The sequence below is a fragment of the Echiichthys vipera genome (assembly GCF_963691815.1).
Source record: "Echiichthys vipera genome assembly, chromosome: 17".
NCBI classification, from domain to species: Eukaryota; Metazoa; Chordata; class Actinopteri; order Perciformes; family Trachinidae; genus Echiichthys; species Echiichthys vipera.
The window spans coordinates 190001-204418 of NC_139842.1; the positions used below are offsets into that span (position 1 = coordinate 190001).

The following is a 14418-nucleotide window of genomic DNA, read 5'->3' on the forward strand; positions in this document are numbered from 1 at the left end:
TTACCTGTCCACTTGTTTACCTGACACCTGTCCTCTTGTTTACCTGTCACCTGTCCTCTTGTTTACCTGACACCTGTCCTCTTGTTTACCTGTCACCTGTCCTCTTGTTTACCTGACACCTGTCCTCTTGTTTACCTGTCACATGTCCTCTTGTTTACCTGTCACCTGTCCTCTTGTTTACCTGTCACCTGTCCTCTTGTTTACCTGTCACCTGTCCTCTTGTTTACCTGTCACCTGTCCTCTTGTTTACCTGTCACATGTCCTCTTGTTTACCTGTCACCTGTCCTCTTGTTTACCTGTCACCTGTCCTCTTGTTTACCTGACACCTGTCCTCTTGTTCACCTGTCACCTGTCCTCTTGTTTACCTGTCACCTGTCCTCTTGTTTACCTGTCCTCTTGTTTACCTGTCACCTGTCCTCTTGTTTACCTGTCACCTGTCCTCTTGTTTACCTGTCACCTGTCCTCTTGTTTACCTGTCACCTGTCCTCTTGTTTACCTGTCACCTGTCCTCTTGTTCACCTGTCCTCTTGTTCACCTGTCCTCTTGTTTACCTGTCACCTGTCCTCTTGTTTACCTGTCACCTGTCCTCTTGTTCACCTGTCCTCTTGTTTACCTGTCACCTGTCCTCTTGTTTACCTGTCCTCTTGTTTACCTGTCCTCTTGTTTACCTGTCACCTGTCCTCTTGTTTACCTGTCCTCTTGTTTACCTGTCCTCTTGTTTACCTGTCACCTGTCCTCTTGTTTACCTGTCCTCTTGTTTACCTGTCCACTTGTTTACCTGACACCTGTCCTCTTGTTTACCTGTCACCTGTCCTCTTGTTTACCTGTCACCTGTCCTCTTGTTTACCTGTCACCTGTCCTCTTGTTTACCTGTCACCTGTCCTCTTGTTTACCTGTCACCTGTCCTCTTGTTTACCTGACACCTGTCCTCTTGTTTACCTGTCCTCTTGTTTACCTGTCCTCTTGTTTACCTGTCACCTGTCCTCTTGTTTACCTGTCACCTGTCCTCTTGTTTACCTGTCACCTGTCCTCTTGTTTACCTGTCACCTGTCCTCTTGTTTACCTGTCACCTGTCCTCTTGTTTACCTGACACCTGTCCTCTTGTTTACCTGTCACCTGTCCTCTTGTTCACCTGTCACCTGTCCTCTTGTTTACCTGTGTGTGTGTGTGTGTGTCTCTGTGTGTGTCTCTGTGTGTGTGTGTGTGTGTGTGTGTGTGTGTGTGTGTGTGTGTGTGTGTGTGTGTGTGTGTGTGTGTGTGCAGAGCTGCTGCTGTCGTCGTGGATCATGAGCTTCACCTCGTGGCTCCTGATCAGTGAGTACCTTCATCACCTTCATCACCTTCATCACCTTCCTCCTCTTCCTCACTGTAGTTTGATTGACAGGTGTGACTTTGTTGCTTTAATGATAAATTAAATATTTAATAAAGTTTATTTTATCATAAATTATGCGTCTTTCCAATGCTAATGCTAATGCTAGGGCCAAAACGACCAGAACCTGGTGGAGACACAGTGAGTACACACTGGTGACGGTGTGCAGAGATGCTAATGCTAACAGTTAGCTCAGGGGTTGGTTCCTGTAAAGGTGAAGGTTCAGACTTACAGAGATGCTAATGCTAATGTTTAGCACATGGGTTGGTTTCCACTTTCAGAGATGCTAATGCTAACAGTTAGCTCAGGTGTTGGTTTCCACTTGCAGAGATGCTAATGCTAACAGTTAGCTCAGCGGTTGGTTCCTGTGATGGTGAAGGTTCAGACTTACAGAGATGCTAATGCTAACAGTTAGCTCAGGTGTTGGTTTCCACATGCAGAGATGCTAATGCTAACAGTTAGCTCAGGTGTTGGTTTCCACTTGCAGAGATGCTAATGCTAACAGTTAGCTCAGGGGTTGGTTTCCTGTGATGGTGAAGGCTCAGACTTACAGAGATGCTAATGTTTAGCACATGGGTTGGTTTCCACTTGCAGAGATGCTAATGCTAACAGTTAGCTCAGGGGTTGTTTCCTGTGATGGTGAGGGTTGAGACTTATGGTGATGCTAATGCTAATCCATGTTAACCAGCATGGATGAAATTGGGATAACAGTTCTAACAATAATGATGCTAACAGTCTTAACAATGCTAACTGTGCTAACAACACTAACAATGCTAACGCTGCCAGCAGCCCTTGAGCCTGTTGTTGTGACGAGGACCCTGTTTGTGTTTCAGTGTGAAGTCCAAACAGCCGAGTCTCGTCCACGGGTGAGTTTCCTTCAGTCACACTTTTACAAAACCAGGGCTTTTATTGTGAAAGGGAAGCAGGAAGGAGGGGACGTGGGGACGCCGGTCTCTGAACGACAGCGCTCTGAGTGATGTCACTGTGCGTGTGTCCTCACAGCCGCACCGACGTGGTGACGGTGACGCCCTGGTTGGCTCCGGTGGTCTGGGAGGGAACCTTCGACCCGGTTCTGCTCGACAGCATCTACGGACCCAAGGGCGTCAACGTGGCCGCCACCGTGTTCGCCGTCGGCAAGTGAGTAGAAGTCCGGCGCCACGACAGTTGTTCCAGTTGTTCCAGTTGTTCCAGTTGTTCACAGTTGTTCCAGTTGTTCACAGTTGTTCCAGTTGTTCACAGTTGTTCCAGTTGTTCACAGTTGTTCACAGTTGTTCACAGTTGTTCCAGTTGTTCCAGTTGTTCACAGTTGTTCCAGTTGTTCACAGTTGTTCACAGTTGTTCCAGTTGTTCACAGTTGTTCACAGTTGTTCCAGTTGTTCACAGTTGTTCATAGTTGTTCACAGTTGTTCCAGTTGTTCACAGTTGTTCCAGTTGTTCACAGTTGTTCAGTTGTTCCAGTTGTTCACAGTTGTTCATAGTTGTTCACAGTTGTTCCAGTTGTTCACAGTTGTTCCAGTTGTTCACAGTTGTTCACAGTTGTTCCAGTTGTTCCAGTTGTTCACAGTTGTTCCAGTTGTTCACAGTTGTTCCAGTTGTTCACAGTTGTTCAGTTGTTCCAGTTGTTCACAGTTGTTCATAGTTGTTCACAGTTGTTCCAGTTGTTCCAGTTGTTCACAGTTGTTCATAGTTGTTCACAGTTGTTCCAGTTGTTCACAGTTGTTCATAGTTGTTCACAGTTGTTCCAGTTGTTCACAGTTGTTCCAGTTGTTCACAGTTGTTCCAGTTGTTCACAGTTGTTCCAGTTGTTCACAGTTGTTCACAGTTGTTCCAGTTGTTCACAGTTGTTCCAGTTGTTCACAGTTGTTCACAGTTGTTCCAGTTGTTTCAGTTGTTCCAGTTGTTCATAGTTGTTCACAGTTGTTCACAGTTGTTCCAGTTGTTCACAGTTGTTCCAGTTGTTCCAGTTGTTCACAGTTGTTCCAGTTGTTCACAGTTGTTCCAGTTGTTCACAGTTGTTCCAGTTGTTCACAGTTGTTCACAGTTGTTCCAGTTGTTCCAGTTGTTCACAGTTGTTCCAGTTGTTCACAGTTGTTCACAGTTGTTCCAGTTGTTCCAGTTGTTCACAGTTGTTCCAGTTGTTCACAGTTGTTCCAGTTGTTCACAGTTGTTCACAGTTGTTCCAGTTGTTCCAGTTGTTCACAGTTGTTCATAGTTGTTCACAGTTGTTCCAGTTGTTCCAGTTGTTCACAGTTGTTCCAGTTGTTCACAGTTGTTCCAGTTGTTCACAGTTGTTCACAGTTTTTCCAGTTGTTTCAGTTGTTCCAGTTGTTCCAGTCGTTCACAGTTGTTCCAGTTGTTCTAGTTGTTCCAGTTGTTCCAGTTGTTCACAGTTGTTCACAGTTGTTCCAGTTGTTCACAGTTTTTCCAGTTGTTCCAGTTGTTCACAGTTGTTCCAGTTGTTCACAGTTGTTCCAGTTGTTCACAGTTGTTCCAGTTGTTCACAGTTGTTCCAGTTGTTCACAGTTGTTCACAGTTGTTCACAGTTTTTCCAGTTGTTCCAGTTGTTCACAGTTGTTCCAGTTGTTCACAGTTGTTCCAGTTGTTCACAGTTGTTCCAGTTGTTCACAGTTGTTCACAGTTGTTCCAGTTGTTCACAGTTTTTCCAGTTGTTCCAGTTGTTCACAGTTGTTCCAGTTGTTCCAGTTGTTCCAGTTGTTCACAGTTGTTCCAGTTGTTCACAGTTGTTCACAGTTGTTCCAGTTGTTCATAGTTTTTCACAGTTGTTCACAGTTGTTCCAGTTGTTCACAGTTGTTCCAGTTGTTCCAGTTGTTCCAGTTGTTCACAGTTGTTCCAGTTGTTCACAGTTGTTCACAGTTGTTCCAGTTGTTCACAGTTGTTCCAGTTGTTCACAGTTGTTCCAGTTGTTCCAGTTGTTCCAGTTGTTCCAGTTGTTCACAGTTGTTCCAGTTGTTCCAGTTGTTCACAGTTGTTCCAGTTGTTCCAGTTGTTCCAGTTGTTCAAGTTGTTCACAGTTGTTCCAGTTGTTCACAGTTGTTCACAGTTGTTCCAGTTGTTCACAGTTGTTCAAGTTGTTCCAGTTGTTCCAGTTGTTCCAGTTGTTCACAGTTGTTCACAGTTGTTCCAGTTGTTCCAGTTGTTCCAGTTGTTCACAGTTGTTCACAGTTGTTCCAGTTGTTCCAGTTGTTCCAGTTGTTCAAGTTGTTCACAGTTGTTCCAGTTGTTCACAGTTGTTCACAGTTGTTCCAGTTGTTCACAGTTGTTCAAGTTGTTCCAGTTGTTCACAGTTGTTCCAGTTGTTCCAGTTGTTCCAGTTGTTCACAGTTGTTCCAGTTGTTCCAGTTGTTCACAGTTGTTCCAGTTGTTCACAGTTGTTCACAGTTGTTCCAGTTGTTCACAGTTGTTCCAGTTGTTCACAGTTGTTCCAGTTGTTCACAGTTGTTCACAGTTGTTCCAGTTGTTCACAGTTGTTCACAGTTGTTCCAGTTGTTCCAGTTGTTCACAGTTGTTCACAGTTGTTCCAGTTGTTCACAGTTGTTCACAGTTGTTCCAGTTGTTCACAGTTGTTCCAGTTGTTCACAGTTGTTCCAGTTGTTCCAGTTGTTCCAGTTGTTCCAGTTGTTCACAGTTGTTCCAGTTGTTCCAGTTGTTCACAGTTGTTCCAGTTGTTCCAGTTGTTCCAGTTGTTCAAGTTGTTCACAGTTGTTCCAGTTGTTCACAGTTGTTCACAGTTGTTCCAGTTGTTCACAGTTGTTCAAGTTGTTCCAGTTGTTCCAGTTGTTCCAGTTGTTCACAGTTGTTCACAGTTGTTCCAGTTGTTCCAGTTGTTCCAGTTGTTCACAGTTGTTCACAGTTGTTCCAGTTGTTCCAGTTGTTCCAGTTGTTCCAGTTGTTCCAGTTGTTCAAGTTGTTCACAGTTGTTCCAGTTGTTCACAGTTGTTCACAGTTGTTCCAGTTGTTCACAGTTGTTCAAGTTGTTCCAGTTGTTCACAGTTGTTCCAGTTGTTCCAGTTGTTCCAGTTGTTCACAGTTGTTCCAGTTGTTCCAGTTGTTCACAGTTGTTCCAGTTGTTCACAGTTGTTCACAGTTGTTCCAGTTGTTCACAGTTGTTCCAGTTGTTCACAGTTGTTCCAGTTGTTCACAGTTGTTCACAGTTGTTCCAGTTGTTCACAGTTGTTCACAGTTGTTCCAGTTGTTCCAGTTGTTCACAGTTGTTCACAGTTGTTCCAGTTGTTCACAGTTGTTCACAGTTGTTCCAGTTGTTCAAGTTGTTCCAGTTGTTCACAGTTGTTCACAGTTGTTCCAGTTGTTCAAGTTGTTCCAGTTGTTCACAGTTGTTCACAGTTGTTCCAGTTGTTCACAGTTGTTCACAGTTGTTCACAGTTGTTCACAGTTGTTCCAGTTGTTCTCAGTTGTTCACAGTTGTTCCAGTGTTCAGTTGTTCACAGTCGTTCACAGTTGTTCCAGTTGTTCACAGTTGTTCACAGTTGTTCCAGTTGTTCACAGTTGTTCACAGTTGTTCCAGTTGTTCTCAGTTGTTCACAGTTGTTCCAGTTCACAGTTGTTCACAGTTGTTCCAGTTGTTCTCAGTTGTTCACAGTTGTTCACAGTTGTTCACAGTTGTTCCAGTTGTTCCAGTTGTTCACAGTTGTTCACAGTTGTTCACAGTTGTTCACAGTTGTTCCAGGTTGTTCACAGTTGTTCCAGTTGTTCACAGTTGTTCACAGTTGTTCACAGTTGTTCACAGTTGTTCCAGTTGTTCCAGTTGTTCACAGTTGTTCCAGTTGTTCCAGTTGTTCACAGTCGTTCCAGTTGTTCACAGTTGTTCCAGTTGTTCACAGTTGTTCCAGTTGTTCACAGTTGTTCCAGTTGTTCCAGTTGTTCACAGTTGTTCACAGTTGTTCCAGTTGTTCACAGTTGTTCCAGTTGTTCCAGTTGTTCACAGTTGTTCACAGTTGTTCCAGTTGTTCCAGTTGTTCCAGTTGTTCACAGTTGTTCCAGTTGTTCCAGTTGTTCCAGTTGTTCACAGTTGTTCACAGTTGTTCCAGTTGTTCACAGTTGTTCCAGTTGTTCACAGTTGTTCACAGTTGTTCCAGTTGTTCACAGTTGTTCACAGTTGTTCACAGTTGTTCCAGTTGTTCACAGTTGTTCCAGTTGTTCACAGTTGTTCACAGTTGTTCACAGTTGTTCCAGTTGTTCCAGTTGTTCACAGTTGTTCACAGTTGTTCACAGTTGTTCACAGTTGTTCCAGTTGTTCACAGTTGTTCCAGTTGTTCACAGTTGTTCACAGTTGTTCACAGTTGTTCACAGTTGTTCACAGTTGTTCACAGTTGTTCCAGTTGTTCCAGTTGTTCACAGTTGTTCACAGTTGTTCACAGTTGTTCCAGTTGTTCACAGTTGTTCACAGTTGTTCCAGTTGTTCACAGTTGTTCCAGTTGTTCACAGTTGTTCACAGTTGTTCCAGTTGTTCACAGTTGTTCACAGTTGTTCACAGTTGTTCCAGTTGTTCACAGTTGTTCCAGTTGTTCACAGTTGTTCCAGTTGTTCCAGTTGTTCACAGTTGTTCACAGTTGTTCCAGTTGTTCACAGTTGTTCCAGTTGTTCCAGTTGTTCACAGTTGTTCCAGTTGTTCACAGTTGTTCCAGTTGTTCACAGTTGTTCCAGTTGTTCACAGTTGTTCCAGTTGTTCCAGTTGTTCACAGTTGTTCCAGTTGTTCACAGTTGTTCCAGTTGTTCACAGTTGTTCACAGTTGTTCACAGTTGTTCACAGTTGTTCCAGTTGTTCCAGTTGTTCCAGTTGTTCACAGTTGTTCACAGTTGTTCACAGTTGTTCCAGTTGTTCACAGTTGTTCACAGTTGTTCCAGTTGTTCACAGTTGTTCCAGTTGTTCCAGTTGTTCACAGTTGTTCACAGTTGTTCCAGTTGTTCACAGTTGTTCTCAGTTGTTCACAGTTGTTCCAGTTGTTCCAGTTGTTCACAGTTGTTCACAGTTGTTCCAGTTGTTCACAGTTGTTCCAGTTGTTCCAGTTGTTCACAGTTGTTCACAGTTGTTCACAGTTGTTCCAGTTGTTCACAGTTGTTCACAGTTGTTCACAGTTGTTCACAGTTGTTCACAGTTGTTCCAGTTGTTCACAGTTGTTCCAGTTGTTCACAGTTGTTCACAGTTGTTCCAGTTGTTCACAGTTGTTCCAGTTGTTCCAGTTGTTCCAGTTGTTCACAGTTGTTCACAGTTGTTCCAGTTGTTCACAGTTGTTCCAGTTGTTCACAGTTGTTCCAGTTGTTCACAGTTGTTCACAGTTGTTCCAGTTGTTCACAGTTGTTCCAGTTGTTCACAGTTGTTCACAGTTGTTCCAGTTGTTCCAGTTGTTCACAGTTGTTCCAGTTGTTCACAGTTGTTCCAGTTGTTCACAGTTGTTCACAGTTGTTCCAGTTGTTCACAGTTGTTCCAGTTGTTCACAGTTGTTCCAGTTGTTCACAGTTGTTCCAGTTGTTCCAGTTGTCTCAGTTGTTCCAGTTGTTCCAGTTGTTCACAGTTGTTCCAGTTGTTCCAGTTGTTCACAGTTGTTCCAGTTGTTCACAGTTGTTCCAGTTGTTCACAGTTGTTCACAGTTGTTCCAGTTGTTCCAGTTGTTCTCTAGTTTTTCCAGTTGTTCCAGTTGTTCACAGTTGTTCCAGTTGTTCACAGTTGTTCCAGTTGTTCACAGTTGTTCCAGTTGTTCACAGTTGTTCCAGTTGTTCCAGTTGCTCTAGTTTTCCAGTTGTTCCAGTTGTTCACAGTTGTTCCAGTTGTTCCAGTTGTTCACAGTTGTTCCAGTTGTTCACAGTTGTTCCAGTTGCTCTAGTTTTTCCAGTTGTTCCAGTTGTTCACAGTTGTTCCAGTTGTTCCAGTTGTTCACAGTTGTTCCAGTTGTTCACAGTTGTTCCAGTTGTTCACAGTTGTTCACAGTTGTTCACAGTTGTTCCAGTTGCTCTAGTTTTTCCAGTTGTTCCAGTTGTTCCAGTTGCTCTAGTTTTTCCAGTTGTTCCAGTTGTTCACAGTTGTTCCAGTTGTTCACAGTTGTTCCAGTTGTTCCAGTTGTTCACAGTTGTTCCAGTTGTTCCAGTTGTTCACAGTTGTTCCAGTTGCTCTAGTTGTTCCAGTTGTTCACAGTCGTTCACAGTTGTTCCAGTTGTTCACAGTTGTTCCAGTTGTTCACAGTTGTTCCAGTTGTTCACAGTTGTTCCAGTTGTTCACAGTTGTTCCAGTTGTTCACAGTTGTTCCAGTTGTTCACAGTTGTTCACAGTTGTTCCAGTTGTTCACAGTTGTTCACAGTTGTTCACAGTTGTTCACAGTTGTTCCAGTTGCTCTAGTTTTTCCAGTTGTTCACAGTCGTTCACAGTTGTTCCAGTTGTTCACAGTTGTTCCAGTTGTTCACAGTTGTTCCAGTTGTTCCAGTTGTTCCAGTTGTTCCAGTTGTTCACAGTTGTTCCAGTTGTTCCAGTTGTTCCAGTTGTTCACAGTTGTTCCAGTTGTTCACAGTTGTTCCAGTTGTTCACAGTTGTTCCAGTTGTTCACAGTTGTTCCAGTTGTTCACAGTTGTTCACAGTTGTTCCAGTTGTTCACAGTTGTTCACAGTTGTTCCAGTTGTTCCAGTTGTTCACAGTTGTTCACAGTTGTTCCAGTTGTTCACAGTTGTTCACAGTTGTTCCAGTTGTTCAAGTTGTTCCAGTTGTTCACAGTTGTTCACAGTTGTTCACAGTTGTTCACAGTTGTTCCAGTTGTTCTCAGTTGTTCACAGTTGTTCCAGTTGTTCACAGTCGTTCACAGTTGTTCCAGTTGTTCACAGTTGTTCACAGTTGTTCCAGTTGTTCACAGTTGTTCACAGTTGTTCCAGTTGTTCTCAGTTGTTCACAGTTGTTCCAGTTGTTCACAGTTGTTCACAGTTGTTCCAGTTGTTCACAGTTGTTCACAGTTGTTCACAGTTGTTCCAGTTGTTCCAGTTGTTCACAGTTGTTCACAGTTGTTCACAGTTGTTCACAGTTGTTCCAGTTGTTCACAGTTGTTCCAGTTGTTCCAGTTGTTCACAGTTGTTCACAGTTGTTCACAGTTGTTCACAGTTGTTCCAGTTGTTCCAGTTGTTCACAGTTGTTCCAGTTGTTCCAGTTGTTCACAGTCGTTCCAGTTGTTCCAGTTGTTCCAGTTGTTCACAGTTGTTCCAGTTGTTCACAGCTGTTCCAGTTGTTCCAGTTGTTCCAGTTGTTCACAGTTGTTCCAGTTGTTCACAGTTGTTCCAGTTGTTCCAGTTGTTCACAGTTGTTCACAGTTGTTCCAGTTGTTCCAGTTGTTCACAGTTGTTCACAGTTGTTCACAGTTGTTCACAGTTGTTCCAGTTGTTCCAGTTGTTCACAGTTGTTCCAGTTGTTCACAGTTGTTCACAGTTGTTCCAGTTGTTCCAGTTGTTCACAGTTGTTCCAGTTGTTCACAGTTGTTCACAGTTGTTCACAGTTGTTCCAGTTGTTCACAGTTGTTCCAGTTGTTCCAGTTGTTCACAGTTGTTCACAGTTGTTCCAGTTGTTCACAGTTGTTCACAGTTGTTCCAGTTGTTCTCAGTTGTTCACAGTTGTTCCAGTTGTTCACAGTTGTTCACAGTTGTTCCAGTTGTTCTCAGTTGTTCACAGTTGTTCACAGTTGTTCACAGTTGTTCCAGTTGTTCCAGTTGTTCACAGTTGTTCACAGTTGTTCACAGTTGTTCACAGTTGTTCCAGTTGTTCACAGTTGTTCCAGTTGTTCCAGTTGTTCACAGTTGTTCACAGTTGTTCACAGTTGTTCACAGTTGTTCCAGTTGTTCCAGTTGTTCACAGTTGTTCCAGTTGTTCCAGTTGTTCACAGTCGTTCCAGTTGTTCCAGTTGTTCCAGTTGTTCACAGTTGTTCCAGTTGTTCACAGCTGTTCCAGTTGTTCCAGTTGTTCCAGTTGTTCACAGTTGTTCCAGTTGTTCACAGTTGTTCCAGTTGTTCCAGTTGTTCACAGTTGTTCACAGTTGTTCCAGTTGTTCCAGTTGTTCACAGTTGTTCACAGTTGTTCACAGTTGTTCACAGTTGTTCACAGTTGTTCCAGTTGTTCACAGTTGTTCCAGTTGTTCACAGTTGTTCACAGTTGTTCCAGTTGTTCCAGTTGTTCACAGTTGTTCCAGTTGTTCACAGTTGTTCACAGTTGTTCACAGTTGTTCACAGTTGTTCCAGTTGTTCCAGTTGTTCACAGTTGTTCCAGTTGTTCACAGTTGTTCACAGTTGTTCACAGTTGTTCCAGTTGTTCACAGTTGTTCCAGTTGTTCACAGTTGTTCACAGTTGTTCACAGTTGTTCCAGTTGTTCACAGTTGTTCACAGTTGTTCCAGTTGTTCCAGTTGTTCACAGTTGTTCACAGTTGTTCACAGTTGTTCCAGTTGTTCCAGTTGTTCACAGTTGTTCCAGTTGTTCACAATTGTTCCAGTTGTTCACAGTTGTTCACAGTTGTTCCAGTTGTTCACAGTTGTTCCAGTTGTTCACAGTTGTTCCAGTTGTTCACAGTTGTTCACAGTTGTTCCAGTTGTTCACAGTTGTTCCAGTTGTTCCAGTTGTTCACAGTTGTTCACAGTTGTTCACAGTTGTTCACAGTTGTTCCAGTTGTTCACAGTTGTTCACAGTTGTTCCAGTTGTTCACAGTTGTTCCAGTTGTTCACAGTTGTTCACAGTTGTTCCAGTTGTTCCAGTTGTTCCAGTTGTTCCAGTTGTTCACAGTTGTTCCAGTTGTTCCAGTTGTTCACAGTTGTTCCAGTTGTTCCAGTTGTTCCAGTTGTTCCAGTTGTTCACAGTTGTTCCAGTTGTTCACAGTTGTTCCAGTTGTTCTCAGTTGTTCCAGTTGTTCACAGTTGTTCCAGTTGTTCACAGTTGTTCACAGTTGTTCACAGTTGTTCCAGTTGTTCCAGTTGTTCACAGTTGTTCCAGTTGTTCCAGTTGTTCCAGTTGTTCCAGTTGTTCCAGTTGTTCCAGTTGTTCTCAGTTGTTCCAGTTGTTCACAGTTGTTCCAGTTGTTCACAGTTGTTCCAGTTGTTCACAGTTGTTCCAGTTGTTCACAGTTGTTCCAGTTGTTCACAGTTGTTCCAGTTGTTCCAGTTGTTCACAGTTGTTCCAGTTGTTCCAGTTGTTCCAGTTGTTCCAGTTGTTCACAGTTGTTCCAGTTGTTCACAGTTGTTCCAGTTGTTCCAGTTGTTCCAGTTGTTCACAGTTGTTCCAGTTGTTCACAGTTGTTCACAGTTGTTCCAGTTGTTCCAGTTGTTACAGTTGATCACAGTTGTTCCAGTTGTTCCAGTTGTTCCAGTTGTTCCAGTTGTTCCAGTTGTTCACAGTTGTTCCAGTTGTTCACAGTTGTTCCAGTTGTTCCAGTTGTTCACAGTTGTTCCAGTTGTTCACAGTTGTTCCAGTTGTTCCAGTTGTTCCAGTTGTTCCAGTTGTTCACAGTTGTTCCAGTTGTTCACAGTTGTTCACAGTTGTTCACAGTTGTTCACAGTTGTTCACAGTTGTTCACAGTTGTTCCAGTTGTTCCAGTTGTTCCAGTTGTTCCAGTTGTTCACAGTTGTTCCAGTTGTTCCAGTTGTTACAGTTGATCACAGTTGATCACAGTTGTTCCAGTTGTTACAGTTGATCACAGTTGATCACAGTTGTTCCAGTTGTTACAGTTGATCACAGTTGATCACAGTTGTTCACAGTTGTTCACAGTTGTTCACAGTTGTTCCAGTTGTTCCAGTTGTTCCAGTTGTTCCAGTTGTTACAGTTGTTACAGTTGATCACAGTTGATCACAGTTGTTCCAATTGTTCCAGTTGTTCCAGTTGTTCCAGTTGTTCCAGTTGTTCCAGTTTTCTCTGTCTCTGTTCTCTCTCATGTATTTCGCTGTGATCTCATTTCCTGCGTCTGTTCCTCTTTAATCGTGTCAGCGTGAGTTTAACGTGGTTATCTCCTGGTTACCATGGAAACAGAGTCCCCCGGGTCAGACCCGAGTCGTCGTCCCCGTTCAGACCCGAGTCCTCGTCCCCGTTCAGACCCGAGTCCTCGTCCCCGTTCAGACCCGAGTCCTCGTCCCCGTTCAGACCCGAGTCCTCGTCCCCGTTCAGACCCGAGTCCTCGTCCCCGTTCAGACCCGAGTCCTCGTCCCCGTTCAGACCCGAGTCCTCGTCCCCGTTCAGACCCGAGTCCTCGTCCCCGTTCAGACCCGAGTCCTCGTCCCCGTTCAGACCCGAGTCCTCGTCCCCGTTCAGACCCGAGTCCTCGTCCCCGTTCAGACCCGAGTCCTCGTCCCCGTTCAGACCCGAGTCCTCGTCCCCGTTCAGACCCGAGTCCTCGTCCCGGTTCAGACCCGAGTCCTCGTCCCCGTTCGGACCCGAGTCCTCGTCCCCGTTCAGACCCGAGTCCTCGTCCCCGTTCAGACCCGAGTCCTCGTCCCCGTTCAGACCCGAGTCCTCGTCCCCGTTCAGACCCGAGTCCTCGTCCCCGTTCAGACCCGAGTCCTTGTCCCCGTTCAGACCCAGACCTCCTCCGGTCCCTGGTTCTTCCTCATGGAGACATGTTCCCGGAGTGACCTCAGGGTTCTGGTCTCACCCGGGTCCCGGGTCCTCTGGGTGGGTCCCTGAACCGGGGGAAGGGTTTAGGGACCTGATGACATCACGCCACAGCGGCGTTTACGGGAGCGGACACGGCAACGGCGTCCGGTGCTGACGGGCTTTAGCTTAACGCTAAAGACAGATGACCCCCCCCAACACTAACGGGTCTAACCCCCCCCCCCAACACTAACGGGTCCCCCCCCCCAACACTAACGGGTCTCACCCCCCCAACACTAACGGGTCTAACCCCCCCCCCCCCAACACTAACGGGTCTAACCCCCCCCCCCAACACTAACGGGTCCCCCCCCCCAACACTAACGGGTCTAACCCCCCCCCAACACTAACGGGTCCCCCCCCCCAACACTAACGGGTCTAACCCCCCCCCCAACACTAACGGGTCCCCCCCCCCAACACTAACGGGTCTAACCCCCCCCCAACACTAACGGGTCTCACCCCCCCCCCCAACACTAACGGGTCTCACCCCCCCAACACTAACGGGTCTCACCCCCCCCCCAACACTAACGGGTCTCACCCCCCCCACACTAACGGGTCTCACCCCCCCCCCAACACTAACGGGTCTCACCCCCCCCCAACACTAACGGGTCTCACCCCCCCCCCAACACTAACGGGTCTCACCCCCCCAACACTAACGGGCCCCCCCCCCCACACTAACGGGTCTCCCCCCCCCCCCAACACTAACGGGTCTCCCCCCCCCCCACACTAACGGGTCTCACCCCCCCCCAACACTAACGGGTCCCCCCCCCCCCCCCCCCCCTGCAGGTACATCATGTTCCTGAAGGACTTCCTGGCGACGGCGGAGCAGCACTTCTTCGTCGGCTTCAAGGTTCACGTGTACGTGTTCACCGACCGGCCCGACGAGGTGCCTCAGGTCCACATGGCGGCAGGCAGACAGGTGAGCTGAGAGACTCGAACCGGCGCACCTGCCGGAGCCGTGCCTGACGCCCGTGTGTCTGATGCCCGTGTGTCTGATGCCCGTGTGTCTGAGGCCCGTGTGTCTGGTGCCCGTGTGTCTGATGCCCGTGTGTCTGAGGCCCGTGTGTCTGACGCCCGTGTGTCTGATGCCCGTGTGTCTGATGCCCGTGTGTCTGAGGCCCGTGTGTCTGATGCCCGTGTGTCTGATGCCCGTGTGTCTGATGCCCGTGTGTCTGAGGCCCGTGTGTCTGATGCCCGTGTGTCTGAGGCCCGTGTGTCTGATGCCCGTGTGTCTGATGCCCGTGTGTCTGAGGCCCGTGTGTCTGATGCCCGTGTGTCTGAGGCCCGTGTGTCTGATGCCCGTGTGTCTGACGCCCGTGTGTCTGATGCCCGTGTGTCTGATGCCCGTGTGTCTGACGCCCGTGTGGTCTGACGCCCGTGTGTCTGATGCCCGTGTGTCTGATGCCCGTGTGTCTGATGCC

The 14418-nt window shown here is 46.2% G+C and overlaps 1 protein-coding gene across 1 annotated transcript in view; it reads left to right on the plus strand.

Annotated features, from left to right (window-relative positions):
* LOC310959713 (globoside alpha-1,3-N-acetylgalactosaminyltransferase 1-like) overlaps positions 1-14418 on the plus strand; it is a 32127-nt gene that overhangs the window by 16367 nt on the left and 1342 nt on the right. The window contains 5 exon segments of the mRNA XM_083931171.1: positions 1264-1314; positions 2203-2235; positions 2372-2506; positions 13784-13916; positions 14010-14363. Coding sequence (XP_083787297.1) covers positions 1264-1314; positions 2203-2235; positions 2372-2506; positions 13784-13916; positions 14010-14363 — 706 coding nt within the window.